This window comes from Dama dama, chromosome 28 (genome assembly GCF_033118175.1).
Source record: "Dama dama isolate Ldn47 chromosome 28, ASM3311817v1, whole genome shotgun sequence".
NCBI lineage: Eukaryota > Metazoa > Chordata > Mammalia > Artiodactyla > Cervidae > Dama > Dama dama.
Genome location: NC_083708.1, coordinates 27,499,315 through 27,515,361, shown reverse-complemented (window position 1 = coordinate 27,515,361; position 16,047 = coordinate 27,499,315). Strand labels below are relative to the sequence as shown.

The 16,047-nt window shown below is 36.1% G+C and overlaps 1 protein-coding gene across 1 annotated transcript in view; it reads right to left on the bottom strand.

Annotated features, from left to right (window-relative positions):
* Positions 1–1,127: 1,127 nt before the first annotated feature.
* The window catches only part of TRDN (triadin), a 120,019-nt gene continuing 105,099 nt past the window's right edge, over positions 1,128–16,047 (bottom strand). Inside the window, exons 10-11 of the mRNA XM_061131799.1 lie at positions 1,422–1,529; positions 1,128–1,237 (exon numbers count right to left, since the gene is read on the bottom strand). Of these exons, the coding sequence (XP_060987782.1) occupies positions 1,128–1,237; positions 1,422–1,529 (218 nt within the window). The remainder of the gene's footprint in view (positions 1,238–1,421; positions 1,530–16,047) is intronic.

Genomic DNA, 16,047 nt, shown 5'->3' with positions numbered 1-16,047 from the left:
TCGAATGAGAAATGCGTATACCTATAGCCAACATAAAAATATTCTAAATAAATGTGAGTTGAATACAGCATAGTCACAGGCATAATTTGGTCAGAATCTTGCCAGAAAAGTACATGGAACATGCTAGTATTTCAATCTAAACTTAGGAAAACTTCACCTGCTCAGCTACTCAAATCCTTCCCTGGCTACTGACTGTAACATAAATAAATGTATTCACTGAAATATAAATGTATAGCCAAACGACTTCTGGATCTGTGGTCAATTAGACAATGTATTGCTCACCAAGGCATTCATATTTTATTAAAAAATAAAAATAAATTTAAAAACTATTTGAAGCAGGCTACCAACTTTATATGTTTGGTGTAAAACAGTTGCTTGGATTTGTAGTAATTTTTACACATAAACATAAGCTAAAAGCTCTTAAAATTTAATGTATGTAAGACTCAACTGAGGAGTTTGTTAAAAACACAAATTTTCCTCTCTGAATTGCCAGAGAATCTGATTCACTAGATCGAAGATGTGGTAGGAATATGTATTTTTTAATGAGCCTTACAATTGATCTTGATGCTGGTGATCTACAAACTATTCTTTGTGGATAGTTGTAGAAAGCCAATAAAATGAAGTTAAAGAAACTCCTAATCTCATCACTATCAAATACAATAATAAAATTTTTGCAATTGTTACAGTTTTATTCACCTTTACAACACCTGTCTGTGGTAGTATTACTATTATGAGCATCAGTATTTTACTAATAAAAAGTCTGAAAGTTTAGGTATCACATTTAAGGTCATCCAGGGAGAAAAGGGCAGAACCAGAGTCTGGACCCATATCTGTGTGACTGTAGGACACAGGCTGTTAATCATATGTTATTTCCTAAGGCACAAAGTTACTGCCATCTTTCTAAGTAACAAGAGGTTATCAATAGGGCCTGGGTCATCTTTGTAGGAGGGGCTTGGAGGATGCATGAGATGAGCTGAAAATATCCAACATTTTCTCCTAATTATTGGAAATTTATTTGGGATTGGATTTAGGGGACAGAATATAAATAAGATATAGAGGAGAGAATAGGTTAACATGAGTGAATAATTCCTGATAATGAGCATATAAAGTTTTCTTGAGTTTCCTACTCAAGAATTACAAGGTATTATCTGTCCCTTTGACCCTATACTTCCTGGCTTGATTTCCAGAGTATGAAGCTGGTCGTCCTTCTGGAAGCTGATGGCCACCAATGTATAATCTTAGGAAGAAATTTTTAGTGTTCTAAATAGGAGCAAATTGTACTTTTAGGAAGAGTAAACTGTAGCTTAGACATACTAAAACTATGAGAAAAGGTGGATTTTGTTGCTGCAACAACTATTTTGCTTTGTTTCTCTACATTCTATCTACAATAGAGATGATTTTTGGAAAAATAAAATACTTGCCTTCAAGAGTAGGTGATGCCAGAGTGGGACCTTCAAGAGTAGGTGATGCCAGAGTGGGTCTGGAAGCTTGTTCTGTTGGTAATGGAGGTGGCATGGCTGGACTCTGTCCTGTGCACGCAATACAGGAATAGGTATTGAAAAAAAAGTATTAATAAATTTAATATACACAAATAAAATAGCTAGATCTGTCCCCAACATGTATAATTCATAATCCAAAGTATAAATTCATATTATTATGCAATAAGACACTTGATATTAGGTGAGATCTTTAAGTAGATACATACGAAGATTCAGTTATCTTCAGAGTCATTTCTGAATATATTTCTTTTCTTAGATACATATACAATGTCAAATATATCTACTGGACTTTATTAATGGAAAACCTACATGTAATCAAATAAAGCAATTTATTTTCAATATGCACTTCAAATTATGGAAACTGAAATCACAGAAGCTAAGAGGAACCCTAATACATAGAAAAATCACCATTTTCTTCTTTTAACTAAAAATTCTCAAGTGATTTAATAAGGTAATAAAGGAAAATTAAAATTCATAGGCCTTTTGATATTGAACAGGTACATTTTCTCCTGCCAAAATAAATGACCCGCAGTTAAGTAAATAATGGGCCAAAGGGAAAATATATTCAGTTTTATAGAAACTTAAAAGCCTCCCTCGCCTCTGGGCTTATTATGAACCATAAAATCTCACAATTGTTCTGAGTACTTCCTTATCCCAAGTGATTTCTTTAATTAAACAAAACCATCCGGGCCATGAACTGTAAACATTAACTAACATATGATCCCATATGAAATGCTTGCAAAATCTTTTATCATTCATTTTCATTTCATAAACTCCTGCTGTGTGTGTCTTTTAAATCTAAGAATCAACATGGGCATATATATGCACTTTCTAAAATCTCACTGACAACTAGATATCATTGAATGCTAGCAGACCTGCCTGCTTACTGGAAGTCTTCCTTTTTTAGAATTTGTCAAAATTAGTTTGCTCTGGTGAATTGTGGATTAACAGCCAGAGCTGCATACAGAACACCTTCTGTGGTGGCAAGAAGCGAGGAACTCCAGGCCCTCAAGCTGAGTAGAAGAGGTTAGTTGCTACTCATTGAAGGATTTACTTTTAGCTGTTAGACCCATCCAGATGGATTATTGAGCATGCCCATATGCACAAAAGCAAAGCATATTTTCATGCAGGCCATGCCATATATCTAGAAAAGTATACATCCATATTAGTACTGATTATTTTCCTAATGAAAGCAAAGATGGAAACACAATGTAACATGGAATTTCATTTTTCAGTAAGCAAGGAAAAGCTAAGGATGGGTGGGCACATTAACAAAGGAGTTTGTACCACATTGATTTTTCCCTAGCTAATATTTATACAGTCCTTACTATATGTATGCCTAGAATGAACAGTCTTGACGTATGAAGTCATTTAATCTTCATAAGATGCTTAGAATGCAGGTATAATTTTCATTTTGCAATTTAAACTGAAGTGAACAGGGATTCAGGGGCTCAGCTCCTAAGAAGTGGACTTGAGGTGCTGAAACTTCCTCTCAGACTACCTAAGGCAGGTAAAGACAGTCACGTGTAAAGGGCCATCACATGTAAGGATGAAGAGAGACAGAGGAGCGGAGCTTCCACCCTGACTTTCCACCATCTTTGTAAGCCAAAGGGATGCACACTAGGGAGGATTCTCTCCCAAATCTTGCTTGAGAGCTGTTCTTGAAAAAATGTTTCTAAAATAGGATAGTATCTTGTAGCTTTTAAAATCTACAGAGAATCTAGACTGAGGAAGGAGTCAATTAAATAACTAAAGCTTAAATACAAGTGACCATGAACATCCATAAATCAATTATTTCTAAATAATAAGGCTTTCAAAAATATCTTCAAGGGATCCTGCTTGTTCAAACTAAACTGATTTCTCTGCTGTCAAATACTTCCTTGAACAGCAGTAATGTATGATTATAGTTTGATCAGCCATTTAGGAATTTATTTTTGAATGTATTCAATTCTTTCCACAGAGAATAGTTTATAATTTAGACTACAAAATCTTCTTATATTTTCCTGGAGGAACTCTGAAGTCATTATTTTATTTTTTAACTCAGTGAGCACTTATTATATCTCAGCACAGAAAAATCATTAATTTCCAACTCTGCCTGTAAGAAGTTCCCAATATCATGGCTAAAACAGATTTACAGACAGATTATTATAACATAGTGTGATGATAGGAAATAATATAAAAAGAGGAGATGTCACAGAAAGATTCTTGCATTTAGAAGCCTGAAAAGAGTTTCCCAAGTAAAGAATGGAGAAGAAGAGGGAGGGATAGCACACAGCGATTATCTAGTGAGAAAAAAAAAAAGCCTGGATGCCAAGATACATAGAACTATTAAAACAATCAGCAGGTACTTCTGCAACATAAAGTACAAAGTGCAGTTTATATCAGAAATTCTCTACAACTGTAATAAACAATACCATAATCTAAAATGGACAACCGCATGATGGTGAGGCAGTGGACTCAGCAGGGAAGTAGCACTAAGAGAAAAAGAAAAAAAAAAAATCACAGTTTTGTTTTTCTTTTTTTTGCCTCTAGAGTGACAGAGCTAGGTAGCTCTGGCAGGGAAATTATTAGCTCAGGGCAAGTTTTTGTTTTGTTAAGGGTCACCAAAACAAATCAGGCATGTCATACTTGAGAATGACACCTGACTCTTTGGTACTGACTTACAGAAAAGGCCTTTTTTATGTTCAAATAATGTCAGAAAATGCTACTGAAATTAGAGATTATTTTTTCTATATAAATATAATAATTTATGGATATAATATATTAATAGTATAACATTATAATAATATAATTTTATAATGAAAGCAAGCTGTTTATTATTAAGACTACATGGTTGGAATCAAATAAATATGAGAGTTTCAGCTCCACTGTCTATAATCTGTGTGAATTTGAAAATGTCATGAAGTATCCAAGCTTCATGGCCTTTATAAATGGGGAGAGTTTTTGTCAGCTGTTGTGAGGATTAAGAAATGAAACATCTAACACATGGTAAATACTCAAAATATTCTTTCTCCTACAATGTATTTACAATTTATATCCCACCTAATTACACAAGAGGACTTGAAACAGACTTTTGAAGTAAGACAACAAAGACATAATAACAGATAAAATTAAACATGACAGAAATAGCAGAACTCATTTACAGGAAAGAGGCTTATCATTTTATTAGGAATATATTTCTTTGGAATTTCTGAGGATTGTTACTCTCTAAACGAAGAATTTACCTTGTTGAAATTTACATTGGATCTCTAAAGGTGCCCTTCATTTTACAAGCTATTACCTGAAAATCCCTCTGACATTCAAACACAGTGAATTGGCTTTATTTTTGTTCTGTGAGTGATTTTGACTGGCTTATTTCCATAATACCTGAATCTCATGTTTGTAATCTGCCAATATTTTATTGTTGTGAGTTTTTTCTCACTCAAGTCAATATGATTGCTTTCAGTTTAGTCAAATTCCACTGGGGATGACATACAACGTGCATTCCTCCTAATGATCTAAGTTACTGATGTTTTCTTTACTTTGCTAGAAATAATGAATGGAATTACTCAGAATCTCAAATCAAGAAGGAGGCTATGAGCAGAATTCAGGTAATGTGAAGGAAAAAGCAATTCACAATACTGAAGCTTGATTTACCTAGTTTTTTAATTAAAGGAAATTTCCTAGTTCTAAACCATCTCTAGATAACTAAAGTCTACCTCCTGAATCTTGAAACAAATTTTGAGGATAATTTTTACGCTCATGATTGCTAGCTATTTTTTTTCCCTTGGGCCCCCGCTGCATTTTCAAGGAGGTACCCAGTGCATCTGGGAGACTCCAAACTCTAAAAGGCCTCCTGTGCTGCAAACAATGAAGTGATAGATCTCATGACAGAGACAGTGTCACTCTTCTAAATGACCACTGAGTTAAAATTCATTTACATCTTGAAAAAGTACAAAATATGATTAATTACAAACACCTATCCCAATTCATTCTGTCAATAGTATTTAAAGGATTTGTGTATCTATTGTTGTTGTTGTTCGCTAGGTTGCTAAGTCGTGTCCGACCCTTTTGCAACCCTGGAGCCTGCTGGGCTCCTCTGTTTATGGGATTTCCCAGGCAAGAAAACTGCAGGACGTTGCCGTCTCCTGCCTTTTTCAGGAGATCTTTCCGACCCAGGGATCAAACTTATGTCTCCTGCATTGACAGGTGGATTCTTTACCACTGAGCCACCTGGGGAATCTATGATGAACATAAATTGAGAAAATTTGAAATTAGGAAGAAAACGATTGCCAAGTATGTTAAAGCAATAGTATTGCTTTTATTTGTTGGCACAAGATTCCTAGACTATTTTTGTAACATATAGAATAATATTTTCAAAGTTTAGAATTGAACAAATATTACAATTAAATGAAAATATGGTTTACATTTTAGGCTGAGACATGTAGTAATTGTGCTAGTGTCTTTATTAAAATAGGGACAAGTTGACCTTCAAGTTTCTTTACCGAGGGTTCCTTTCTCTGCCTTGTCCCTTTGGAGGGAATGGAGCAGAGGTGTTTAGAGTGTCAGTCACTCTTCCCTTTTCCACCCTCCTTATTAAAAAATTAAGATATCACTCATACAATAATCCCAGACTTGGTAAATTTGCCTATGAAATGAAGAATAAGCAATCTGAAGCTCAAGAGTTTGTATGAGGTGGACAGATCCAAGGTTTTTACTTCAGTCATAGGCATCTTTATAACTCCCACTTGTGTATTGCTAAATTCTACATATATAACTTTGCAGCCCTTGTACTTGATCTTGTGAAGGATACACTTAAACAGGAATTATCACTTAACTGAGGACTCAGATGTTTCAAGGTGAAACAAGAACAGTAATGTCTCTTCCAGCTGGGTTGTTGGGAGGGTTCCTGGGCATAACAGTACAAATGAAATCTGTGAGGGACCACAGGGAAGACAGGGAAGGGCGGTGTTGTTATAAAGTTTACATTAAAGATGAAGGGAGCTAGGTAACAAACAAGCAAGACTGCTAATTTCACATCTCAGAAATGGAGGGACATCAAAACAGAGTAGTGAGGCAGACAATGACTGTGAGAAAGAGAGGACACTAAATTGGTTAGAAAAGGAAGAATTGGGTTAGCATTGAGCAGAACTCCACTAATCTATGAAGCTTTGCTCAAATTGTCTCCTTTCTGTGTGTGTGCTGTCCATGGTGGCAAGGTTTGAGGAGGAGGGCTTGCTTAGTGCAAAATTAAGAGGCAGCTCTTCCCAACTGGTCGGGTCACTTGCCGTTCCAGTCCAAATCTTAAGATGAAAGAAGAGCACGGGGCCTTTGTGTAAGTACACAAACTGCAGGGCAACTGCACAATGTATCAAGGGTCTCTGTCTCCTAAGGGGAGACACAAGTTCTGACTTGAATACAAAGGAGCAAACCTCAGAAGAGGCTGGATGAAAGGATTCCTGGCAGGGAAAGGCGGGTTAAAATGCCTATGCTAGGAACAGTCTGGATTGCTTAAAGGTCATTGGTGCCGTGACAGGCTCATATCAGAGCACTCTGGGCTGTTCCTGTGTTTGGATTTGTTCTATGGGTAATGGTAAACTTTTGAAGTGTTTTAGTATGACATATAGGTTTTTAAAAACTCACTGGCTGCCGTGTGAACAAAAATAATGCTTGCAGAGGAAAAGATATGAGATGCAGCAGAAGATCAGTTGGAAACTGTTGAAATAATCCAGGTGAGAGATGACATGAGCTTGGTCTAGGTGTTGCAGTAGAGATGTAGTTGTTCCTGCAAAAAATGTACCTGAGTGCCTATTTAGTCCTAGGAACTTTCTTAGGATATGGAGTTATAGCAGGACCAATACAAACAAAATCACCTGTTTCACAGAGCTGAGATTCTACCGTGCAGAGAGAAAAAATATCAACTAAATAAGTAAAATGAAAATAAGCATCTTATTAAAAATGTATCATGGAAGAGTAATAAGGAGTGCTATTTAGAGTAACAGATGGCACTTTTAAAGATATGGTCAATGAAAAACTTAGAAACTGTAGATAAATGGATGGATTCAGAGTGCATTTTCACACAAACAGTAGGATTTTTTTTTAATGAATTTGATATGGTAAGTGCAGGAAAGAAATCAAAGATGACTGACAATTTGGCTTGAGCATCTGGGAACAAATGAGAAATATTCAGATAAGGGCAGGAAATTTCCTGTTCACTCAGCTAGATGCTATTTATGAACTAATTGCTTAGTCATTGTTGTCACTTGAATTACATAGTTTTCCATTTTGCCAAAGGATTTATATAGAAGACATTGAAGTACAAGTCATAGTTGCTTTGTTGGATTATTCTAAAAGTATAGCGTACTGGTAATTAATTTTCAAGATTTTTTTTCATGATTTTAGAAAACTTTTAAGCAAATGGATTATTTAGTATAATTTGGTAAGGCAACCCTACTATAAGGGTGTTTAAAACACCAAAAGCTTCAACTACTTAGATCAAAGAGCAACCTCCAGGCCAAAATGTTTCTACTGGAAAGGTTTCTTTGCATCCTGATAAAAAGTTTCCCTAATATTTCCATGTACTATTACATATTTGCATATTTGCTTTGATGGAAAGCAAGGAATAGGAGTCAAATACATATTTCATAATTCCTTTGATTAAAAATGATAAAGGTAATATTAGTGTGTTTTCGTCTTCATCTCCAATTTATAAGTTAGAAATAATTTTACCATGGAAAAGCCAACTAAAAAAGGAAATGAGATTGATTCAAGATCATATCATTGTTTCATTTATTATTATACCTTGGTTATGACAGAATACCTGATATCTGGGAATTAACAAAAATAGATGCACGGAATCACAATCATAGAGTTTTAAGGTATGGAAGAGATCTTTGAAATCAGTTATTTCAACACCCTAATGTTTCAGGTGGACAAAAATAGTCTCTAGAAGGAAAAGTGGCCTAACCAAGGTTATACTTCTAAAGCATTTAAGATAAACATTTTTCACTTCATTTTATTTTTCTATTTATTGAATATTTATTTGGAAGGTCAAGATAAATGCCAATTATTTTATCCATTGTCATAAATGACTGATAACTCTTAGAAGATCTTTAAATATCCATTTCCTAAGCTTAAGTCTCATAGTTTTCTGTGAAGAAAACTGGTCATATTCTACTTAACATTAATTAGGTATTAAATTGACCTCAAGTACCCATCTAGGTCCCTGATCTCATTTTGACAATTCTAGATAGACTGTCAACTGGGAGGTTTTCAAAACTTGCAGAATTACTATTTCTTCATTTTTCTTAAATATTTCCTTCTAGCTATCCAAAGTATATCTCTGTCAACCCTAGAGCAAATCATATTTATACATAAGATGAGGCAATAGGCAGACAATAAAGATGGAAAAAATAGGCAAATAGGTAATATGAATTGTAAATTTTTCTTTTAGTACAAAGGTCAGAGCTGATATGAAAAGAGATTATGAGGCATATTAGATAGAGTGCAGTCTCAATTTATAAAAATAAAAACTACCTCATGTACTTAGGATACAAGAATCCTACTCGCCTTGGAGTCATCTAATGAAATGTCTTGAATCTCTTCCTTGATTCCCTTCTACCCACACTCTTCACAACTCTCATGTTCCCAGAATAACCAGTGTACACTTATCTCCTGATTCTCAATACATTTGTTTATTTACAAGTCTGTGCTGGGATTTTTTGTTATTGGTATTGTTTCTGTTTTTAATCATCATTTGACTATGAGCATCTTGAGAACAGAGTCTGGAATATCCATACATATTTAGTTAAGGGAAATGAATACCTAAAAGAAAATGATTACATGAAAAAGTGAATAAATGAATGTTACTACATGCTATTCTGTTACACTGTTTTTAGTGTGTTTGAATATGAACAAACCAAATTACAGTATTTTTAGATCTCAGTAGAGTACAGAATACCTCCAACAAAACACATGATAAAATTTATTTTTTGCTTTCTATTTTTCAATTATTTACAGTTCCAGGCCAAAGTATTCATTTTCTTTCTGTCAGAACTTTTACCAATTTGTTTATGAGTACCATTCCATGAAAGTGAAACTTTAATAGTTTTATCCATTAGTGGGAAAAATTGAGCTGAAAGTTCAAAGATAAAGAAAAGTAGCTTCATTAGTTAAACAGCCCAATCAAGATATAATATATGCAATATATTCTGAATCTACAGTTACCCTCAAGTGCAAAGACTACAGTAAATTACCCATTGTGGTATGCTTCAAGCCTAAAGAATTACACACCTACACATGTAACTGGAAAAGAATATCAGTACCAGAAGAAACTAAGAATTTACTGAGAACCCTGAAACTCAAAGAAACTGAACAACTTGCTACATTGACCTAAGTGACACGTAAGTAGGATACATGAATGCAGAGTCTCAATTCAGAGCTCCTCACAGCAGCATGCTGTCTGTTTCCATTTATTTTAGAGAGAGCAATGAGGCACAAGGAACAAATAAAGTAAATGATGAAATCTAGAATAATGGTAAACAATTTCAACTCAGTGCAAATACTGTTTTGTTAGGCTTTAGAATTCTATAGCCAATGATACTCATCATAACTAAAAAAATAGATCTTAAGTGCAGTATCCTATATTACGGCATAATGATATTTGTAATGGACATTTTAATTCTTGTTTCATTTGAAGATGATTTGAATACAAATAGTGCATGCTTTTGACCATCAGTTATGTCAATTCAATTTTCAAAGTAATAATTAATTCAAATTAAGTCTTGAAATGCTGCTCTCCAATGTCAAACATACTTTATCAAAATGGAGTTGCCTAGTCTCTAAGGAGTTGAGTGATAGAAATATAACAGTGCCTTATTTCGTTGGAAATCAAGTTTTTCAAATATGACAAATGCTTAAAATATTATATTTATGTTTAAAACTTTAGGGTATAATTCAATAGAATTAAAAAGGGATAATTTTTAAGAAAACATAACATTTCAATAAAATTTTGAGTTAAAAATCTCAAGTTTTATTTACATCCCTAGGCATGGCTCTCCTCCTGGCACATGCTAACTTACTGACTAATAAGTGATGAGCTATTATTCATTTAGTTTAGCTGATCTTTGCTACTAAAATAGAAGTATCAGTTCTAATAAGGCTATTGTGTACCAACCTGGTCATTATAACATGGCATATCCCTAAATATGTTGTTGTTGTTGTTTAGTTGCTCAGTTGTGTCTGACTCTTTTGCCACCCCATAGACTGGAGTCACGCTCCTCTGTCCACAGGATTTCCCAGACAAGAATACTGGAGTAGGCTGCCATTTCCCACTCCTGAGAATCTTCACAACCCACGGATCAAACCCACATCTCCTGCAAGTATCCCGAGTTGCAGGCAGATTCCTTACCACTGAGCCACCAGGGAAACCCCCCTAAATATGAGTACATTTGATATATCACAGACCATCCCGAAGAAAAAGAAATGCAAAAAGGCAAAATGGTTGTCTGAAAAGGCCTTACAAATAGCTGGGAAAATAAGAGAAGCTAAAGGCAAAGGAGGAAAGGAAAGATATACCCATCTGGATGCAGAGTTCCAAAGAATAGCAAGGAGAGATAAGAAAGCCTTCCTCAGTGATCAATGCAAAGAAATAGAGGAAAACAATAGAATGGGAAAGACTAGTGATCTCTTCAAGAAAATTAGATATCAAGGGAACATTTTCATGCTGTTCATGGGGTTCTCAAGGCAAGAATACTGAAGTGGCTTGCCATTCCCTTCTCCAGTGAATCACGTTTTGTCAGAACTCTCCACCATGACCCGTCCAATTTGGGTGGCCCTACATGGCAAGGTTCATAGTTACTGAGTTAGACAAGGTTGTGGTCCATGTGATCAGTTTGGTTTTCTATGACTGTGGTTTTCATTCTGTCTGCCCTCGTACGGATAAGTATAAGAGGCTTATGGAAGCTTCCTCATGGGAGAGACTGACTGAGGGGGAGAAAGGTCTTATTGTGATAGGCAGGGCCATGCTCAGTAAATCTTTAATCCAATTTTCTGTTGATGGGCAGGGCTGTGTTCCCTCCCTATTGTTTGACCTGAGGTGGAGGTTATGAAGATAATGGTAACCTCCTTCAATAGATCCCACGCACACACTGCTGCACTCAGTTCCCCCAATCCTGCAGCAGGCCACCGTCGACCCACGCCTCCACCAGAGACTCTTGGACAGTCACAGGCAAGTCTGGCTCAGTCTCTTGTGGGGTCACTGCTCCTTTCTCCTGGGTTCTGGTGCACACAAGGTTCTGTTTGTGCCCTCCAAGAGTCTGTTTCCCTAGTCCTGTCTAAGTTCTGGTGGCTCTATGGTGGGGTTAATGGCGACCTCCTCCAAGAGGGCTTATGCCATACCCAGGTCTGCTGCACGCAGAGCCCCTGCCCCTGCGGCAGTCCACTGCTGACCTGTACCTCTGCAGGAGACACTCAGACACAATTCTGGTTCAGTCTCTGTGGGGTCTCTGGGTCCTGGTGCACACAAGATTTGTTTGAACCATTTGAACATCTAGCTTGATTGTAAATGCAATTTCACCCATCCTACAGTCTTGCTGGGGCTTCTTCTTTGCCCTTGGATGTGGGGTACCTTTTCTTGGTGGGATCCAACATTCTGTAGTTGACTGTTCAGCAGCAAGTTGTAGTGAAATGTGAAGGTGCAGTTAAAGTGCTGCACTCAATATGTCAGCAAATTTAGAAAACTTAGCAGTGGCCACAGGACGGGAAAAGGTCAGTTTTCATTCCAATCCCAAAGAAAAGCAACGCCAAAGAATGTTCAAACTACTGCACAATTGCACTCATCTCACACGTTAGAAAAGTAATGCTCAAAATTCTCCAAGCCAGGCTTCAACAGTACATGAATTATGAACTTCCAGATGTTCAGGATGGATTTAGAAAAGGCAGAGAAACCAGAGATCATATTGCCAACAGCTGTTGGATCACTGAAAAAACAAGTGAGTTCCAGAAAAACATCTACTTCTGCTTTATTGACTATGCCAAAGCCTTTCACTGTGTGGATCACAGCAAACTGCGGAAATTTCTTCAAGAGATGGGAATACCAGACCCTTTTACGTGCCTCCTGAGAAATATGTATGCACGTCAAGAAGCAACAGTTAGAACCAGACATGGAACACAGACTGGTTCCAAATTGGGAAAGGAGTTTATATTGTCACCCTGTTATTTAACTTATATGCAGAGTCATCATGCAAAATGCCAGGCTGAATGAAGCACAAGCTGGGATCAAAATTGCCAGGAGAAGTATCAATAACCTCAGATACACAGATGATACCACCCTTATGGCAGAAAGTGAAGAGGAATTAAAGAACCTCTTGATGAAAGTGAAAGAGGAGAGTGGAAAAGCTGGCTTAAAACTCAACATTCAAAAAACAAAGATCATGGCATCCGGTCCGATCACTTCATGACAAATAGATGGGGAAACAATGGAAACAGTGAGAGACTTTATTTTGGGGGGCTCCAAAATCACTGCAGATGGTAACTGCAGCCATGAAATTAAAAGACACTTACTCCTTGGAAGAAAATGTATGACCAACCTAGACAGCTTATTAAAAAGCAGAGCCATTACTTTGCCAACAAAGATCAGTCTAGTCAAAGCTATGGTTTTCTAGCAGTCATGTATGGATGTAAAAACTGGACTACAAAGGAAGCTGAGTGTTGAAGAATTGATGCTTTTGAACTGTGGTATTGGAGAAGACTCTTGAGAGTCCCTTGGACTGCAAGGAGATCAAATCAGTCCATCAAAAGGAAATCAGTCCTGAATATTCATTAGAAGGACTGATGCTGAAGCTGAAACTCCAATACTTTGGCCACCTGATGTGAAGAATGGACTCATTGGAAAAGATCCTGATGCTGGAAAAGATTGAAGGTGGGAGGAGAAGGGGACGACAGAGGATGAAATGGTTGCATGGCATTACCTTCTCAATGGGCATGAGTTTGAGCAAGCTCTGGGAGTTGGTGATGGACAGGGAAGCCTGGCATGCTACAATCCGTTGGGTTGCAAAAGTCAAACACAACTGAGTGATTGAACTTACTCACGGAATATATCATAACTCTCGAAATTTAATACTTTAAATTTAATACTTTAGGTTTTATATTCAGGTTTACTTTTCAGAGATCCAACACAATTTATTGATCTATTCAAAGACTGAAAATCAAGTCACAATAAATTATTGATAATTAGAAATGTGAGTAGCAAGTTGAGAAATTGAGAGAAAAAAGAGGGCTCCCAAAATATTTGCAAAAATACATTTGCAAAATGCATTAAAACAGCTTTCAAGCAGAATAACAAATCACCTTCTTAAGAGGTAAGAGACTAGACATTTTTGTAAACTATCTGAACATGGAGAATAAATAATGTCTCCTTCTGTCTCAAATCTTTTCTGACTGTTTGACTTGAGGATTCTACCAAAGAGGTTATTGACAGAGAACAGCTGGCATAGTCAACTGCCAAATCAATTCCTAAACTACTAGAATCTGTTATTTTCATTCTCAATAACTTCAGGACCTACCAACAACCTTCGAGATAAATCTACTCTATGTTCTCGTCTATCTCAATTTGCTGTCACTCTCACTACTAAAAATAAAATTTGCCTAAAAATCTAATGATAGAACTGTGTGATCTTTTATCAGGACTTATGGGCAGCTTAATAGATACCCAGGAAATTTAAAAGTAAACCATATTCTAATATTCCTCCAGTAATTTTGTTGAGAAGTCATCTATGCCTTTGAGTGTAGAATCACAGATCACTCTGCTTGGACTTTCTATACCAGATTCCTCTCACTGACAAAACGAACAAGGGCAGCTAAGAGTTATCAGCAAATTGCTTGCTTTCTTTGGCAGTTGTACTGGCAAGATTTAGGAGTATGTGTCAAGTGTAAACTATAATGGAAACAGAGATTGCGAGTTTGTTTTAAATTATACCACTCAAATCAGAGTGAAGAAAAGGAAGGGAAAAAGAAAACCTAAGATTCAGTGACCCCCTTTTCAGAAAACATAATTCTCCCTACAGTGCTGGAGACAATATCTATCTATCTGAGCAAATTCTGCAACTTCCTCTAGCTTCAATTTCCTCATCTACGAGGTGGGAAACTTATAACCCACGTCCTAGGGTTTAGTGTGAATTCAGCGAGATGATCCATGTGCAGCAACTCGGCACAATGCCTGGTACACTGCTAGCTCTCGGTAAAGTGGTAAATGTTTTCCATCATCAGTGTTGTCATGACCGTCTCTAACAAGCCTCCAAAATCTTTTAAGGGTAGACACAGAATAACGTCTGTATGACTTCCTGAGTTTTTCTCCAGCTCTAGGCAAGCCATTGTTTTCAAGCTTCACTGTATCTTTCCTTTATCCTTATCCTCAAATACAGGGAGGTACATTTTTAAGCTATTATATCAAATTTGAAAGACAGCATAGATTCTCTTTTATACAGAGATCTCATTCAAACAGAATAGAATCAGTCTGATATCTTTCAACCACCCCCAAGGCCACACCACACAGGACTTGGCAAAGGGAAGGGATATTGCCATTATTCTATCCTTTATATACACCTGTAGGAAAAGTTCTTTCCTGTCCCCCTGTATTTTCTCTGACACATGAAACCATTCCATGTTTAAAAGCATTTCAGAGAAATATGAAAAGCCTAAGGAAGAACCATAGAACCAATTAATAAAGAATATCCCGGTTTTGGAATTTACCTTAGGAAGAGAAAAGAAGGGGTTAGCATTTTGTTTTAGGAAAGAATTTTCTACTGGTTACTTTAATAAACATTATAAAACTCCTTATCTTTTCAACTACAAGCACATAACACAAATTTAAATATTTCAGTGCTTGTGCTTAATAGATAAAGGATAAAATGGGAACATGTTAATAATTATTAAGTAATAGAATGAAAGCACAATTAAATTCACAAACATATTCTCACTTGAATGACACATTTGGAAATCATCCAACTTTTCTTCCTGTTTTAAATTGTGTATAATTGATATTGTGTCATTTAAAACAATGCACACTGCTTATCCAGTGTCTGCCAGGAGGCTATTTATAATTTACACAAAAAATATCCCTCTGGGGAAAAAAAAATCATTATTAATGTAATCATTGTCATGAATAATAGAAAATGGAAAAGGTTTACATCTTATGTAACCTCCATCTAAAAGAAGATTAAATCATCAGTTTGTTTCTCACTGGATGTTTCAATATGACAATGTTGGTGCTTTTTCTATGTCTATTTTCCTCACTTTGTATAAGAGATCTCAATTATTACAAACCTTGTCTACTAAACATGTGTCTGTTACATAAACAGTGTGAGTAGCTGCTAAAGCAGTGATTTATAGATGACAGTTTTTTCTTCAGGAGGGCACATATCAACCACATAGCCATAATATTAAAAAAAATAGAGTAGTGGGGGTTTAAGAAATGCAACATAAATAATTAAGTTTGAATGACAAAGGACAGACACTAAAGTATTATTGTCGTTCAGTCACTAAGTTACATCCAAATCTTTGCGACCCCATG